This window comes from Lupinus angustifolius, chromosome LG11, assembly GCF_001865875.1.
Source record: "Lupinus angustifolius cultivar Tanjil chromosome LG11, LupAngTanjil_v1.0, whole genome shotgun sequence".
Taxonomy (NCBI): Eukaryota; Viridiplantae; Streptophyta; class Magnoliopsida; order Fabales; family Fabaceae; genus Lupinus; species Lupinus angustifolius.
The window spans coordinates 4109460-4128424 of NC_032019.1; the positions used below are offsets into that span (position 1 = coordinate 4109460).

At 32.3% G+C, this 18965-nt stretch overlaps 3 protein-coding genes across 3 annotated transcripts; all 3 read left to right on the forward strand.

The window, feature by feature from the left end:
- Positions 5115-7744, forward strand: LOC109360319 (V-type proton ATPase 16 kDa proteolipid subunit). The gene is made up of 3 exons (XM_019605124.1): positions 5115-5292; positions 5391-5676; positions 7405-7744. The coding sequence occupies exons 1-3, from the start codon at positions 5217-5219 to the stop codon at positions 7535-7537; spliced, it is 495 nt and encodes a 164-aa protein (XP_019460669.1). The 5' UTR covers positions 5115-5216; the 3' UTR covers positions 7538-7744.
- LOC109360318 (anthocyanidin 3-O-glucosyltransferase 2-like) lies at positions 11972-13620 on the forward strand. Its single transcript, XM_019605123.1, has 2 exons — positions 11972-11992; positions 12065-13620. Exon 2 carries the CDS (start codon positions 12074-12076, stop codon positions 13517-13519), a length of 1446 nt encoding a protein of 481 aa, XP_019460668.1. The 5' UTR covers positions 11972-11992; positions 12065-12073; the 3' UTR covers positions 13520-13620.
- Positions 14384-15889, forward strand: LOC109359648. Its single transcript, XM_019604346.1, has one exon. The coding sequence runs from the start codon at positions 14384-14386 to the stop codon at positions 15887-15889; it is 1506 nt and encodes a 501-aa protein (XP_019459891.1).

Here is an 18965-nt window from a genome sequence, read left to right on the forward strand (position 1 = left end):
AAGACTAGAACCTTGTTCTTTAGTCTTGAGATGTGGTAACTCTACATGAATAATGGATAATTCATGTTATTTAAATATGAAATTTTGAATATCAATAAGGTGTTGGTTTAGTAGTGTAAGACTTTATTGGATTTCAAAAAAATAATAAAGGCAATGATTAGATTCCTGGGAGCAACACTTTTTACAATCATGTACTTGAAAAACATTAATCCTTACTAAAAAGATGAAAGGATATTATTGGTAGTATCAAAACATAAATATGAATGTTTGAATACTTCATTACTCATTTACGTTTCATCTTCTTTCTATAGCAAAATACAATTAAGGAAGAAAAAAGAGAAGCAAGAGACCTCTATGTTGAAACCATCTTGATGTTCAAAGAAGAAGCATGATTCCATATCTATGTTTCATTTCAATCAATAAAATAAAATGAAACCACATGATATTGTTTGGAAAAACAATATCATGGCACTGTTATTTGAACAACGTCTCATACTTTGCATGCTTTTATTACAATTAGATATGAGTGATGACTTCTTGATTTAAGATCACCGGCCTTTGGTAATATTTGTATATTGAAGTTATTTATTTTGAAATATATTACAAATATATTTTAGTTTTAACTTTATGCTTCTCCAATTCTATGATTTGGCTATGCAACTCCTTTAGAAATCAGTAATAGTGCACATGATTATATATTTTATCATATAATATTGTTGTATACAACTTCTTTAGAAATCAATAATAGTGCACATGATTATATATTATCATAAAATACATTATTGCCTCATCAAAGCTCCACCTTTTTGGAATATTATTTTCGTGACTCAAAGGATTTATTAGAGCTCCATCAATGTGCATGAGTAGTAGTTATATGCTACCTATTCTACGTACAAACAATTCTATATGTACGACACGAGTAACTGCTTGTGGGTTTTAGCGGTAATAGTATATATAATGGGTATCCTTAGATACAACGCGTACCTCTTATATATACGTTAAGTGCTTTAAAAATTGAAAAAAAATCTCATAAGAGAGTTACTTTTTGGATATTTTGCATGTCACATGCTTGATAGCTGAAAAAGAAGACAACGAAAAACAACAGTGTTTCATCATATTATATAATATGTATATGAACCATCAAATTAAATTATACTAATTTAAAAATTAAAATGGAATAAGACACTGAAATACTTTAAAGTAAGTTCATATATTACAGGTACCACTATACATGTTCTCGGATATAACTATATATTGTGTGTAGTTCGAAGAACTCATTTCTAAAACTCATGAGTACTTCTTTGTGACATGTGTGTATTCATGTGAATTTTGCGTTGCAATAATCACTGGTCCATATTATTTTGTCATTCCTATTTAATACTAGTTATTATAAACTAATTTTTCATGATTACATCTTAAACTTTATTTATTGTGAAATTGGTCAATTCATAAATAAAGATAATATTTAAAAAATTGTTATAATAATCTATATCTATATTCATTTTATATATAAAGTTAAAACTTGAAATAACTATCACCATGATTCTATTTTCTTTTTTTTCCTTAATATTTTTTTTTCTAAAGTAAAATCATATAATCCTAGATAACTATAATTAATATTTATCACTTTAAGTTGAATGTTATAATAAATAAAAAATTATAACATGAAGTACATTCAATAAAAAACATTTTAATTCTCTAAAATAAAAAATAATATTTAATATCATAAAATAAGAATGTAGGTTAACAAATACAAAGTGTATGTCCACACAACAATACTAATAAGACAAAAAGGAAACCATAACCATCAAATAATGCATGTAGCTCAAATACACAAGGAAACAAATTCAAAATATCTTACATGTATTAAGAAAACTAGTTAAAAATTAATTAATCATTTTGATTTAATAAGAATATAAATAATTACAACTATTATACATATATGATATTTGCAAATTTATTTGGATTAGAAGTAATCTGAAAATATGTAAATATAATTAATTTAGGCATATTAAAATGTATTACACGACGTATGTTAAAAAATACAAATACATTATTCACTAAATTCACTTTAAGGTATTTACTTATTGTATGTAAAGTTAAAACTTGAAATAACTACTATCATGATTCTATTTTCTTATTTTTCTTTAATATTCTTTATTTCTAAAGTAAACCATATAATTCTAGATGACTATAATTAATATATCTCACTTTAAGTTGAATGTTATAATAAATACAAAAATTATAACATGAAATAAAAAATATTACGATTCTCTAAAATAAAAAATACAAATTTAATATTTCATATCATAAAATAAAAATGTGAGTTAATATACACGAAACGAAACGAAATGTCTATCAATACTGATAGTAATAAGACAAAAAGAAAACCATAACTATTAAATAATGCATGTAGCTCAAATACACAAGGAAACAACCGTCAAAATATCTTACATATATTAAGAAAATTAGATTATTGGAATGATCAAAATGTTAAAAGTTCGATAACGATATTTATTAATAGAAACAATCACACAACTAATTTCATATCATAAAGTGATGACAAGTCATTGGTGGTACTAAAATATATTTTTGGATGGATACAACAATGGGGCTAAAAAGAATTAATAAGAAAGTTTTTTTCAACAATTTAAATGAAATGAATTATTCTTAGTTTTCAATAAATATGAAATATAAATTTATTTATAATAATTCTTAAATAGGTAATAAGTTATAACATTAATTAGTTCACTATTAACCCAACTACATTCTTAAATTATTAATGTAACATATAAGTGAATTTAGTGAATAATGTATTTGTAGTTTTTAACACATGTCCTATAATACATTTTAACTTATCTAATAGAATATATTTTCACCTCAAAATTGAGAAACACATATTTATCAAGGCATTTCATATGCCAGGTATGTGCATGCACACTTTCAAAAAAATCTAATATTTGTTGCGGCCTTTCGTTATGTAAAATTATAACAATATGATTCACGAGTTATATAAAATTTTATATCATTCAAGATTAAAGATTAAATAAATTACTCTCACGCCCCTGATATTCAGTGTTATTACACAAATTGTTCATCAATTTCCAACACATATACAAACCTTCTAATTTATATACATTTATTATCACTGCATCTATATTAATATCTATCTATATCTATCTATACTAATATAAAGGGAAACTATAAAATAACTACCCCTAGAGTATTTTATGTTTTCCTATTTTATTTTTTATAATTTCTAATTTCATGTTTATCTATACTAATACTAATAAACATAAAATGACTACCCATAAAGTATTTTATGTTTTCCTATTTTAACTTCTAATTTCATGTTTATATAAATTTCTATAATCTATCTATCTATATCTATATTTATACTATTAATAAATCCAAATCTATATCTATACTTCTATACTTACTAATTACTTATTACTTATATTAATTAATTAATCAATATAAAGGAAAAACATAAAATAACTACTCATGGAGTATTTTATGTTTCCCTATTTTAACTTCTAATTTCATGTTTATTTAAATTTCTATAATCTATCTATCTATATCTATACTTCTATACTTTTATATCTATACTTCTATACTTATATTATACTATTAATAAAGCTAAAACAAATAATAACTACCACCATGATATAATTTTTATATTCAAATTTATCATCTGTAACATTTTTCATTAATAACTAATATAAACTTATACATATAGCTTTTATTGCTTTCATTTTTTATATTAATATATCTTTAATCTTTCACACACTCTCTCTTATTTATATAATGTATTTTTTATATTTAAATTATTTTTCTTAAATAATATAACATAAACCCGATTCATTATATATCAGAAAAAATATGAATGTGTGTCCATCGACACAAAATGTCGATCGACACACTAATAATAGATAAGTGTAATCTTTTAAATAAAAACTAGTGATAAGTGTAATTAAATTAATGAAAATATGATATATTATGGAGACAAATCCAAATATCTATAAGTCAATATTTATTCATTATTTTTAGTTCGTTAAAATATAATATAAGAGTTATTTAAACAATATCTCTTTAGAATTATTGATCCATTTCGTAAGGAACAAAAATATTGAAGATACATTGATTTTTATATTATTTAGATTTGTCTCAACAATATATCATATTTTATTTAACTTAATTATGTTTATCAAGTTTTTTTTGTCTAAAAAATCACATTTATTTATGGTATTATGGTAATTAATATAACGTATGTATATTTTAAAGATTTATAATACTATAGAACATTATTTAATAATTTTATATTTCAACTTTAAAAACATTATTATTATTAGTACATAAATATCAATTAAATAACCAATAAAAATAATTTGACTATAATATAGTATTCCAAATAAGTTGAACAAATTAGGTTTTGTCACAAATATAATTTGACCGCAATAATTTAAGATAAAACCTTAATTAAATAAATTAGGTTTTGTTACTATATAAACTAAAAATAACAAATAAAATTTTATTAATGACAAATATAACTATAATTGGGTTAAAAATACAATATTTGTTCTCACACTAATGGTTCGATGTTAATTTTAAAAAATATTAATTTAACAAGCAAGAAGATTGAGTTATTAATTTTATGCTTAAAATAATCAAATCAAATTAATTTATGTCAATTTTTGTTTATAGCCAATCAAATGAACATCTCAAACTAGTTAGGTGTTTACTCTAATTTGAATTAGTTGATCAAATTTAATTTAATAACACTATATAGTTATCTCTAGACCACTATTGTTTATCCATATACATGCGTTAATGCATGAAGTACTAAAACAAAATTATACTTTTAAATGTGTTATAATTAGATATTAAATTTTTTTATTTAATTTTGGATTTAATGTTTTTTTGGAAGATTTTCCAAATAAGTTATTCCCATTTTTTATTGATGAGAACGTGTATGAGTGTATGGTGTATCACTTTTTAAAAATAAGAGAATATCCAAGTGCCACGTGAGTCACGCAAAAGCAAAGGGCAATATAGTAAATACAAAAATACAACTCCTCTACAACTAATAATCGAAATAATAAATTCGTCTTAATATATTTAATCATTTGACTTGATCTGATATTTGCAATAGCAGTGGATCTCTCACTTCTGAATTAACCAATCTTCAATTTTCATTCGCCAAAACCAAAATCAACATGGCAGCTTTCAGCGGCGATGAAACTGCTCCGTTCTTCGGCTTCCTCGGCGCCGCCGCGGCACTCGTTTTCTCATGTTAGTCACAATCTCACTTTTATTTTTTGATGAATCAAACGTTGAAATTGAAATTAATTTGATTGAATTTGAATTTGAATTGATTTGATTTGTGATAGGTATGGGAGCTGCTTATGGAACAGCGAAGAGTGGAGTAGGAGTTGCATCTATGGGTGTGATGAGACCTGAACTTGTAATGAAATCTATTGTTCCTGTTGTTATGGCTGGAGTTCTTGGAATTTATGGATTGATTATTGCTGTTATTATTAGTACTGGTATTAACCCTAAGGCTAAGTCTTATTATCTATTTGATGGTTATGCTCATTTATCATCTGGTCTTGCTTGTGGTCTTGCTGGTCTCTCTGCTGGTATGGCTATTGGAATTGTTGGTGATGCTGGTGTCAGGTATCTTACCCCCTTTTTCAGTTTATGTGATCATATCTTTTACTTTATAGGATTTATGATTATAAGCAATTGTAATGGATTTGGTTGTGTTGTTCAATTGAGATTGAGTATCTGTTTTGCTTAGGTTGTGTAAAAGAAAATTAATTTATTTTTATGCAGTAAATTAAAAAAACCATTTTGAAGTTGTTTATATATATATTAATAATATTTATTTGGTAATTAGTTATGCAGGGGTGAAATAGAAAACAGATGTTTTGGTTTCATAATAGACAAACATAATTTTTTTTAAGAAGTTTGAAACTTTGTGCTACTCTAGAAAATATTTTTTTTCTTTGTTAAAACTCCTATTTCGTAATTTAACCAGATTTGCCAACTTGTATTAAGCCTAGATTGTTTTTTTATATAAAAATGCTTTATAGCTTTGATCTTCACCGAACTAGTTCTTAGTTGTTAGTCTATTTTCTCATTTCTTTTTGCTTACTTGTAGTAAGTAAAAATAAAGCTTGTGAACTGTGCCTGAATATATCACTGACTGGAGTAAGACTAAGAAACAGTAAACAAAAAATGAATAGAAGTAGTTACGCAATATGAATGAAGCATGCAAATTTTATGAAACACAATGCCAAGTGAGTTTGGTTTCTGAAACAACTTCAAGTCATCAATTTTGGTTTTGAAAAATATACAGTGTTCAAACTGACAAACTTATTGTTATTGTAAGGGTAAACTGTGATGTTGGTCCTTGGGCTTGGAAATGTGTTACATTGCAATTTTGTCATTGATTTATTTAAATATATGATTTAGTTATAAAACTATTCAAGTTCACTTCCTACTGGATTAAATTGCGAATAAGATATATTTTCGAGGTCCAATATGACATTTTACTCCTAGTTAAAATACAGTGTTACTAACCACTAAGGTTTGATACATTACACATATTGTGTTATCGATCTTGGCTTGTGAGCAGTGACCACTTATTTCTTCACTAATACTGGCTAAATAAACATATTTAACTTTTGAATTTCTTTTGCTCATGTAGGTTGTTACTCATTTTAATTCCTGCTCCAATATGCTATATATTTGCATGTTCATACTTGTTGGACTATGGCATGTCTAATGATCATATGTTGTCTTTATTAATCTATGGACTTCAATAAATTTGTGCATATTGCCAGAGGGGGGAATTTGAAATTGATCTTTGTTAGTGTAGATCAAGGTAGTGGATTTTTTTGTAAATTGCTATAAGTTTTATTGTTCCACTTTTTTCCTTTTAAGAAATCTTCGTTGTGTCCTTACTTGTGGGGAATTGGGGATACCTACCTATTTAAGAATTCCATTTTGAAACTTAAGATTTATTTCATCTGCTTTTGTTTCGAAGAGATATAGATCACATACATTTTCAGCTACCCTCTGTCTCTTTTCACCCTTTATACAAATATTGACATTGGAAGCTTAATGTAAATAATTTCTTCAACCACTAAGCGGTGCTTAGTGCTTGTATGGTTCTTGGGTTTTGTTCATTTAATGCTTATTTTTTGTCTTTTGTCTGTTTAACCATGCTATTTTCTGCATGCCTTGTCATCTTACCTTTTCATTTTCATGTTGTGTGTGTACAGATGGACACTTCTCATACCAAATTATCATATTAATATTATCCTTGAATCTTTGAAATATACATGTTATTATTTACTGAATGCTTGGACACTGAGTAAAGTAATTCTTTTTTGTCAGGGCTAATGCCCAGCAGCCGAAGCTGTTTGTCGGTATGATCCTTATCTTGATTTTTGCCGAAGCTCTTGCTCTCTATGGTCTCATTGTGGGTATCATCCTCTCATCCCGAGCAGGCCAATCTCGTGCTGATTAAAGTGAAGCTTAATCAGTGAAAGTTGGCAGTCCTTTAAAATTTTAATAAATGGCTTGTGTTTGAAACGGGATTTGTTTGACTTGAATAGATTCTATTATTTCATTTATTTTAGCACACAAACCCTGTATCTGAAATCTTTCTGTTTTATGGAGTTGTATTTTTGTGTGGATATTTATTTGGATGGCTGCATATTAATATGCTAGGATATGTCACATGCCTACAAATTAAGTGATGCAAATAGAGTTGGCATATCTAAACGTTTGTGATCTCAGTATATGGCTAACACTAATCATAGTAGGGAAAAGTTATACTTGCCTCCCTAAAACTTGTGTTTGAGATATTGTTTTGACACCACTTATTACTTGCATCCCCAGTTGTTTGACATGACAACTTTGCCCCATTTAACAAGAAACTTGTTAGAGCTTGTTTATTGTGGTTTGCTGTTGTCGTGCGACGATGTGGGGGTTGATGCATGGTGCTGTGCTTGGTGGTTCTTGGTTGGGATGCAGAAGTGATGAGCCAAGTTGTGGTATTGGTAAGTAGCTGATTTGAGTTTATAGAGGACTTAGGAGCATGATTCTTATTTGGGAGTCAAAGTGGGGCGTTGGTATGGTGGTTTCGAGTTCAACCATGGCCAACTCCAATGAGTCATCCTATCATCTCACTACCATATCATAGGGTAGCCTATGGAATATTCCCTGATTAGATGTAGAAGACTAGAAATAGAAGAAAAAACATGTGGTGACATGGAAAGATCTACTCAAATATCCTCGGACCACACAGACATTAAGGGATTTTAATTTTTTTAAAGTAAAACTACCAATTAAATTTTTAATGAGAGAAAGAACGACTTATCCATATAGAAATCCAAAGCCTTATTTATACTCGGTTAATATATAATTTTGAAAAAAAAACAAATGACAGCGTAGTATGTATACGAATATCCCACATGTGATGATAAAAAATGGCAAGTTAGTAGTTATTTTTGGGATGAGGATCATTTGTCCCCAATAATGTCTCATTCACTGTGTCAAGCTAATCATATATTAACATATGGATAAAATAAAAAATATATAAACAAAAAGTAATAAAAACAAGCATTCTAGTTGGCTTAAGACAAAGAATGAGATACGATTTAGGACATGGGATCTCCATTCTTATTTTCGGACCCATAATCTTCATGTCACAAGTAATAAGGGGAAACAAACTCTTGACATGTGACCGTGTCAGAAAGCTTGTCGTGGGTGATGGCCGTGCTTGGTGTATCATTTTTTCCCTTTTTGCACGAACTCAGTCTGTTCGTAATTAGAGGAAGAAACTCTTGACATGTAACCTTGTAACATGCATTGTTTGATGATAGTGGTCCCTTACTACTATTTATCATTTGTATTTTATTTGTCAGATCATTTTTTGGTTCTGGAAATTCTTATCGTCCTTTTTGGGTTGTGTGACTTGACCTGTAATCATGTATCCCTAAACTTGTGAACCATTTAAAGGCAGGGAGTCTTTGCCTGTTACCATGTCTTGATTTTTTGGTGAATCTATGTCCTGATTATTTTGTTGGGAATTTTATGCCTAATCTTTATCTTTTAAGTGGAGGTATCTGTCTGGTTTGGTCCAGAAGAATCAATATCATCTCCAAGAGAGGAAAATATGTAACAAACAAAAGGTTAAAATAATACTATGTTGCATTTTTCATCATTTAAATGTAATATGATGACAATTTTACTCTCAAATACAGAAACAAATGCAATAATTTCTCACTTTGGTACTTGAGAGGATTCTAATCCGGTCCAGAAACAACCCTTCCAAAAATTTTATCTCTTGACTTTGTTTATTATGTTCTGCAAAAATAGGGTTTATGTTTCTTGAACTTCAATTTTTTCTAATTAAATATTTGTTGGAATATGGATTTATATTATCATTTTGGGATCAGAGTTTGGGACAGCAGATCTTTGTACATCATTTTGATTCCGCACTTCCTCGACCTTTTGGATTTCAATATGGTTTCACACTTAAACCCATCTCTATTTCATTAGCCGTCCTAAATTTTTTGGGAGTGATAAAACGAAAACAGTGACATTCTTAACCATGATTTTGATACAATCCGAAAGACTCTTACATATTAAAATTCAATGGTGCCCATCAATTTAACTTTTTCTTTGTCGATAACTACGCACAATTTTCGAATCTCAGTACAGTCCATATAATAGGAGGATTATGAATATCCCGTACCGAAATGAGTTCATTAAGTAATACGTTGAGAAATTCAGAATCAATATCGAGCTCAACATGACCAACTTGGATGAGTTATCTTATCATATCAGAGTTTGGATCCTCTTAAAAAAATAAAGAGAAATACAGTTTTTAATAATATATTTATCATTTTAATTATCTTAAAATTATAATTGTTACCATTAAAAATAAGTGTAAAATATGCACTTATTTCTATATTAATGAACATAATTCATATTACAGAGTGATACCTATAGAATATTCCCCGATTAAATATAGAAGACTAGAGATAGAAGAAAAAACATGTGGTGAATATTCCTTGATTAGACGTAGAAGACTTGAAATGAAATAGAAGAAAAAACATGTGGTAGCATGGAAGGATCTACTCAATTATCCTCAGACCCCACACACATTGACGAATTTTTAATTTTTTGAAAAGTAAAATTACCAATTAATTTTTTACTGATAGAAATAACGTCTTCTCCACAAAGTCACATGTTTTTCATATTTTATATCCGATTATGTACCTCTTGTTTCTTATACACTTAGAAATCTGAAGTCTTACTATATTTTGCAGTTAATATATAATTTTGATAAAAATAACAACCTAGTGTGTGAGAATCCTATATTAGATGATAAAAAGTGGTAAGGGAATATGTTATTTCTAGACCCATAATTTTCATGATAAGAGAAATAATCTTACCTATGCTATATGATTAGAAAGGTTGTGCTTCTTCGTCCATAACAATATTTCTCATTCTAGCTATTTCTCAACATTATTTTAATGAAGTTTTCCCACACTTGAACTCATCCCTATTTCATTAACCGCCTAAAAATATTGATGGTGATAAAACGAAAAAAGTAACATTCAATATGTACGACTCTTACATATTGAAATTGAATGGTGGCTGTCAATTTAACTTTTTCTTTGTCAACAAATATGGATAAGAGCCCGAGATTCTTCTTAATAGAATAAAAATATTTTTATTCTATTTTTTATTGTGTTATTTTATTTTCTATTTTTTGTTTTTAAATAAAAATATTTTTTTGTTGTTCTTAGCTAATAGAAAATAATGAGAGAGTTAAATGTTATAAAAAAAGTAGAAGTTGTGAGATTTAAACAAGAATAAGAATAATATTTGTTATTGTCGGGTAAAAAAATATGTTATTCTTATTTCATGGATAATTATAATAAATTATAAAATAATATAAGAATTAAATAAAAATAAAATTATTATTATCTATCAAAGATGCTCTAATAATTACAAAATAATTGGTAGTGCAAAAAAATCGGTACTCAATACTAGGAGTGAGCAGGACTTGACCCTACCAATTCATTCGGCACAGCGCAATCATGATCGAGTCTGAATAGGGTCGGGTCTGATCGGGTCTAGGGTCGGGTTCAGGTTTCAAAAATAGACCTAGTCAATATTTATAGTCGGATAGGGACCAAGCATAACCCGACTTGTCCCGCCCTAAGGTCACTCGTTCAACATGTTTGTATGTGTTTTTACTCAAATGTGCATAGAATAATGATACCCTTTTGGTTGAAAGTATCATTTGTTCTTTAATTTTTCCTTAATATATACATGATTAATAATATATATCATTTTATATATCAAACTACATATTAATAATAAAATTATGTGTGTTTTTCATTATTGTGTTCTGTTATTAGGGTTAGGGTTGACAAAATTTATTATGTTATGTGTTGTTAGGATTTGTGTTTGAAAAGTTAAACCCTAAAACTAATAATATAACTCCCGCAAGTTAAAAAAAAATCAAAAACTCTTCGGTTGCCGATTTAAAGGATAGAAAAAAATAAAAAAAAAATAAAAAATATAAAACTCCCCCGCCCTTGACGATTTAGGGGGGAGTTTAAAAAAAAAATTATATCCTAATAAAACTCCCTCCCCAGTGCCGATGTTGGGGAGGAGAGAGAATTTTTTTTACAGAAATCGACAATCCCATTGCCGATTTCTAAAAAGTTATACTAGTTTGGTAATTTTTTTAAAAGGTACACCAAAACCGTAATTTTTCGGTCAAGGTACACCACATGTGTAAATTTTCCGAGAAGATATTGTTCCACCCACAAAGGCAAAGGTTATGGTGGAGAGAACAGCAAAGCCATGACATCACCCAATCCCAGCCTCTATTTATTGACAAAACAACCATTCCCATTTAGAATACTATAAGAAAAAAACATCAACCTTTTTGTGTCTTATAACTAAATCTAATCACTTTCCAATATACTGTTTATAAATTTCAAAGGTAACTCATCCTTTCCATTCACTCATCACCATGACAACAACAACGACGACGAAATCATCAGAGACACAACTAGTCTTTGTTCCTTCTCCAGGTATGGGCCACCTTGTCTCCACCGTGGAGTTCGCCAAGCTTCTCATCAACCGCGACCACCGTATCTCAGTCACCATCTTAGTCATGAAAACACCGTACGACACCGTTACTTCTTCCTACACTAACTCTCTCTCTTCCTCTCAACGCCTCCACGTCATCACCCTCCCTCAACCTCAAACCAACCCTGACCCCAACGACTCATCTTCCCCCATCACCACTCTCATCGATAGCAACAAACCCCACGTCAGAGACCACGTCAGTAAACTCGTCCTTGACTCACCTCGACTCGGTGCATTCGTTGTTGACATGTTCTGCACCGCCATGATTGACGTGGCAAGAGAGTTTCATGTCCCTGCTTTTGTCTTCTTCACTTCTGGTGTTGCCTTTTTAGGTCTCGTGCTTCATCTTCACACGCTTCGTGAACGTGATAACATTAACGTTACTGAGTTGAAGGACACGGACACCGAGTTCGTTATTCCGAGTTTCGCTAACTCAGTTCCCGCTAAGGCTTTTCCTAATATCGTTCTTACCAAGGAGTGGGACCCATTTTTCTTGGCTTACGCTGAGGGGTTGAAGAAAGCTGATGGCATTTTAGTCAATTCGTTTGACGAACTTGAACCACACGCGATTCAATCATTTTCCGAAAATAATAATAATAGTATTCCTTTATATCCGGTGGGACCCATTTTGAACATTAAGGATAAAGAGGGTGATGACGTCACTGATATTATTATGAAGTGGCTTGATGAACAACCTCGTTGCTCGGTTATATTCCTGTGCTTCGGGAGCATGGGTTCTTTCGATGTGGACCAGGTGCGTGAGATAGCACGTGCTCTTGAAGCGAGTGAGGCCCGTTTTATTTGGTCTCTCCGGAAACCTCCACAAAAGGGTTTAAACATAATGGCACCACCGTCGATCTACACAGCCCAAGAATTGGTTGAAGTATTGCCTGAAGGGTTCTTAGATCGGACGGCAGAGATTGGAAGGGTCATTGGATGGGCCCCACAGGCCCAAGTACTGGCCCATAAGGCCACTGCAGGGTTTGTTTCTCACTGTGGTTGGAATTCAACGTTGGAGAGTATTTACTTTGGTGTACCTGTTGCCACGTGGCCGCTCTATGCTGAACAACAAACCAATGCTTTTGAACTTGTTAGGGAGCTTAACATGGCTGTGGAAATTACGTTGGAATATAGGGTGGAGTTTAAGGTTGGGAGTAGCAGTGTTTTGAGTGCAGAGAAGATAGAAAAAGGAATAAGGGAATTGTTACAGAATGATGAGGTGAGGAAGAAAGTGAAGGAGATGAGTGAGAAGAGTAGGGAAACTTTGAATCAGGGTGGATCTTCCTACTCTCATTTGGGACGTTTCATTGATTATATTGTTAATTAATCAAGCCTTAATTAAACTATCTCTCTAATTAATGATTAGAGGTTATATTCTAGTACTTTAATTTATAGATCAATAAAGTCAGCTCAATGTAATTTGGGTGGGAATAAATTGGTTCACTTTCACTTTTCATACATCATTTTTATTTATTTAATCTATCTCATCATCTTAAGGCAAAAACATTATGGGCGTTGTTATTTATATTTAATCTAACTTTTAGTTCTTCAAACTCTTCTCACTAGCACACATCATGTTAATTGTGCGTTTCCATAGACCAATCATGGAAGGATCTGCATATAGCAAGTGAGTGTGAGAGAGCACCAATTCATCAAGCTAGTGCATTACTTCTTGGCCACTACATTTTTTCTTAACCCAAATACCCATATTATACTTGATGTGCTTTTTCCATACCATTTCAGGAGTAGCTAACAACAAACTGTTATAATACTAGTTGGCTTGTGCATATCTTGGAAAAATGATGGACATAGTGCCAAATAATACACCGCTGAAGAAAGCCCAATAACCCAAGCCTTTTAGTTGGTTGTTAACAATACTTTCTATTTCTGGTTTGATAGTTCTAAAATTCTGTTAATTATGTTATGACTCTTGCTATAAGAGGAAGGCTTTGTAAAACTCTGCAATATGAATGAATCTTTGGTGAATTGAATACTCTTCTCTCATTTTCTGTTTTAGCATACAATTCTCTAACAATTGGTATCCAGAGCACGTTTTCTATCCAAGGGATCTACGAAATTTTCTCATCCTTCTCTTCCTCTCTCTGCCTCAAAAATCTGCTGCGTGTAGTGACTCACTGTGTGTGAATCAAAGGTGTGACAAGGAGGAACCTGTGCAGAAAAGGTGTTAGATATGGCTGGAAATGGAAGCAACATTCCCTCAATGAGTCTCCCAATTTTGACAGAGAAGAACTGGATTAAGTGGAGCATACAAATGAAGGTACTCTTCAAATTCCAAGAAGTGAGTGATGCTGTAGAGAATGGAATTCTTGTACCTGGTCCAGAAGCAACCGAGGTTCAAAGAGCCACGCTTAAAGAAGCCAAGAAGAAAGACAACAAGGCATTGTTCCTCATTCATCAATGTGTAGATGACATTCACTTTGAGAAGATACAGAATGCAAACACATCAAAGGAAGCCTGGGACATCTTGATTCGAAGCCATTCTGGTGGAGACAAGATCAAGAAGGTAAAGCTCCAAACACTTAGAAGACAGTATGAATTGATTCATATGGAAGAAAGTGACAAAGTTGGTGACTACTTCACAAAGGTGCTTACAATCACTAACCAGATGAAGGGGTGTGGAGAAGTGGTAACAAATCTCATGATTATTGAAAAGATCATAAGATCCTTACCACAAAAGTTTGATTTCATAGTAGTAGCTATAGAGGAATCAAAAGATGTGTCAAGCATGAAGGTTGAAGAGCTTCAGAGCTCCTTAGAAGTTCATGAAATGAGATTGTTGGAAAGAAATCCCAACAAAAATCATGAACAAGCCTTGAAGGCAACTCAGTATAGAGATGAGGAAAGAAGAAAGAACAGAAGATGGAAGGGAAAGAAAAACAAGAAGGAGTTTGATTGGCCAGAACAAGTAGACAAAAGAGGAGGGCCAAGAAAGAATCAAAGATTCAAGAAATATGACAAAAGGAGTGTAGAATGCTTCAAGTGTCACAAAATTGGACACTACTCATATGAATGCACTGATGAAAAGAAGAATAATCAATATGAGAAGGAAGCCTACAAAGCACAAGAAGAACCTGAAGGAGAACCAATAACTCTTATGGTGACCAACTCTGATGATCACAGTGATGAGTCATGGTATCTTGACTCAGGATGCTCAAACCATATGACAAGTCATAAGGAGTGGCTCACTGACTTCAATCCAAGCAGGAAAAGCAAAGTCAGGTTTGCAGATGACAGCACACTGAAGGTAGAAGGCACTGGTGATGTAGTAATTGTAAGAAAGAATGGATCAAATGCATTGATCACATATGTATTGTTCATTCCTGGATTAAAGTGCAACCTTCTGAGCATTGGGCAATTGGCACAGAAAGGATTCTCTGCAACAATGAAAGATGGTCACTGTGAGATCTATGATGGTGGAAAAAGGCTAATCCTAAGAAGCAATCTAAGCAAAAACAGGACATTTCAAGTGAATATCAAGGCTGCTGAGGAGCAATGTCTTGCAGCCATGGAAATTACAGAAGAGAGTTGGTTATGGCACAATAGATATGGCCACTTGAATTTCAAAAGTCCAAACAAGCTTGGATCAACAAACATGGTAATTGGTCTTCCCCTCACTTCAAGAAGAAAGACAACAAGGCATTGTTCCTCATTCATCAAGGAGACCTTTCAAAACTGAGTTAAGCATGAGAGCCAAAGAAGTTCTAGGTGTGGTGCATTCAGACATTTGTGGTCCTTTTGAAGAACCATCATTAGGAGGAAACAGATACTTCATTACATTTGTTGATGAATTCAGCAGAATGATATGGTTGTATGTGCTCAAATTGAAGAGTGAAGCATTTGAAGTCTTCCTAAGATTCAAGGTTGCAGTTGAGAGGGAAAGTGGAAAATTGCTCAAGATTCTTAGAACTGATGGTGAAGGTGAATACACTTCTAATACACTTGAATCATATTGCATCAAGAATGGCATCAGGCATGAAATCACTACTCCATATACTCCACAACATAATGGTCTAGCAGAGAGGAGAAACAGGACAATCTTGGACATGACTAGAAGTTTGATCAAAGAGAAAGGCTTACCACAAAAATTCTGGGGTGAAGCTACATCAACCTCAGTATAAATACTCAACAGAAGTCCAACCAAAAGACTAGAAGACAAAGTTCCAATTGAAATCTGGACTGGTCAGAAGCTTAGAGTAAACCACTTCAAGGTGTTTGGGTCACTAGCATACAAACATATACCTGATCAAAGGAGGGCAAAGCTCTAAGACAAGTCAACAACAATGGTGTTCATTGGATATCATCCAACTGGTGCATACACACTATATGATCCTATTGCAGACAGGGTACAGATAAGCAGAGATGTAATTGTCTTGGAAAATGAAAGCTGGAACTGGAAAGAAATGACAACTAGCTTGAGAAGACTCATTCCTGAGATGAGTGATGAAGAAATTGTCACAGAAAGGGAAAATGTGATGACTTGTGACAGTGGTGCAAACATCATCCAGAGATCTCAAAGGGTAAGAACACTACCTAACAGATTCAGTGATTATGAGTTACTTCATGATAGTCAGATTGATGAGGAGGGTGACTTAATTCATCTAGCTCTAATGGCTGAAGCAGAACTAATAAGTGACGAAGAAGCTCTGCAAGACTCAGTTTGGAAGAAAGCAATGGCTGAAGAACTCAGATCCATTGAGAAAAATCAAACCTGGAACTTTGATGGATCTTCCAGAAGGAAAGCATAAAATAGGAGTAAAATGGGTGTTCAAGCAAAAATTCAATCCTGATGGCTCCATCTCTAAGCATAAAGCTAGATTGGTAGCCAAAGGATTCCTACAAAGAGAAGGAGTGGATTACTCATAGGTATTTGCACCAGTGGCACAAATTGAAACTATAAGGATGGTAGTAGTAGGAATAGCCTGTGCAAAAGGTTGGGAACTGTCTCAACTTGATGTAAAGTCAGCTTTCCTTCATGGCCCCTTGCTAGAAGAAGTCTATGTCCAACAACCACCTGGGTTCATAATAAAGGGAAAGGAGCACCAGGGATACAAACTAAGAAAGGCCTTGTATGGATTGAAGCAAGCTCCAAGTGCTTGGAACAAGAGGATAGACTCTTTTCTTTTCAAACTCAGCTTTACAAAATGTGCAGCAGAACATGGAGTGTATGTAAAGAATGGGAGAAATGGAGATCTAATGATAATTTGCCTCTATGTGGATGATCTACTCATCATTGGATCAAACTCCAAAGAAATTGATGAATTCAAGAAAATGATGGAGGCAGAATTTGAGATGACAGATTTGGGCAAGCTAAACTACTTTCTTGGCATGGAATTTACTCAAACCACTGATGGCCTATTAATGCACCAAAAGAAGTATGCTAGGGAATTGCTGCAGAGATTCAACATGACCTCTTGCAACTCAGTAACCACACCAGTAGAAGCTAATGCAAAATTAACAACAGATGAAGAAGGCAAGTCAGTTGATGAAACTTTGTACAAACAGATCATAGGGTCATTAAGGTTCCTATGCAATAGCAGACCTGATTTATCCTATAGTGTTGGACTTGTAAGTATATTCATGTGTAGTCCTAAAGAGTCACATATGCAAGCAGTCAAAAGGGTGCTAAGATATGTACAAGGTACATCTGATTACAGAATCTTGTTCCCAATTGGAAGACAAAAAACTGAATTAGAGGTGATTGGGTTTGCTGATGCTGACTATGGTGGAGATTTAGTGGAAAGGAAAAGCACATCCGGATACTTATTCATGTTGAACAATGCACCTATCTCTTGGTGCTCCAAGAAACAACCTGTAATTGCATTATCAAGTTGTGAAGCAGAGTATATTTCTGGAAGCTATGCAGCATGTCAAGCTGTCTGGCTCGAAGAACTGTTAAAGGAAATGGAAATCAGAGTGAGGACTCCACTACAGTTTAACATAGATAACATCTCAGCAATCAGTTTAGCAAAAAATCCAGTAAGTCATGGAAGGAGCAAACACATAGAAATAAGGTTTCACTACCTTAGAGATTTAGTGAACAAGGAGAAGTTAAAAGTTGTGTATTGCAACACTGAATCACAGTTTGCAGATGGATTCACCAAAGCTCTAAAGGTTAACAGATTTGAAGAGTTAAGGAAGAGGATAGGCATGAAAAACCTTGGTAGCTTGGCTTAAGGGGGAGTGTTGAAGAAAGCCCAATAACCCAAGCCTTTTAGTTGGTTGTTAACAATACTTTCTATTTCTGGTTTGATAGTTTTAAAATTCTGTTAATTCTGTTATGACTCTTGCTATAAGAGGAAGGCTTTGTAAAACTCTGCAATATGAATGAATCTTTGGTGAATTGAATACTCTTATCTCATTTTCTGTTTTAGCATACAATTCTCTAACATACACATGCTTTAGGAAGGAATTGTGGGTCTGGATACACCATTATCCAGACTCGTCCAACCGTGAGTTTCAAAATCTCTGGTTCCAATTACCTACATGTTAGAAGCACGACCCAAACTGTATCGTTTGTGAATATTATTGCAGATACATATTGGCTCAACCATTTTTATCCATAATTGAATATTTTTTGTGCTGCCAAAAATATTCTCTCACATTTTGGTTAATGAACTACCTTTTGGGGTGTGTGAAGGTTTCTTCCAACAAATGTTGCTCTTAGGAATCAAACTCTTGACCATTTGGGATCTGGCTGGGCAATCACACTTTGTCCATGGCCTGAAAATGAAGTGTTCACTACATCTAATGTG

Excerpts from the sequence above, each read along its gene's own strand:
- LOC109360319 (XM_019605124.1), top strand. The coding sequence starts at position 5,217 with ATGGCAGCTTTCAGCGGCGATGAAACTGCTCCGTTCTTCGGCTTCCTC. Across the intron at positions 5,293-5,390 it reads CGCGGCACTCGTTTTCTCAT|GTATGGGAGCTGCTTATGGA; the intron begins GTTAGTCACAAT and ends GATTTGTGATAG. Across the intron at positions 5,677-7,404 it reads GTTGGTGATGCTGGTGTCAG|GGCTAATGCCCAGCAGCCGA; the intron begins GTATCTTACCCC and ends CTTTTTTGTCAG.
- LOC109359648 (XM_019604346.1), top strand. The coding sequence starts at position 14,384 with ATGGCTGGAAATGGAAGCAACATTCCCTCAATGAGTCTCCCAATTTTG.
- LOC109360318 (XM_019605123.1), top strand. The coding sequence starts at position 12,074 with ATGACAACAACAACGACGACGAAATCATCAGAGACACAACTAGTCTTT.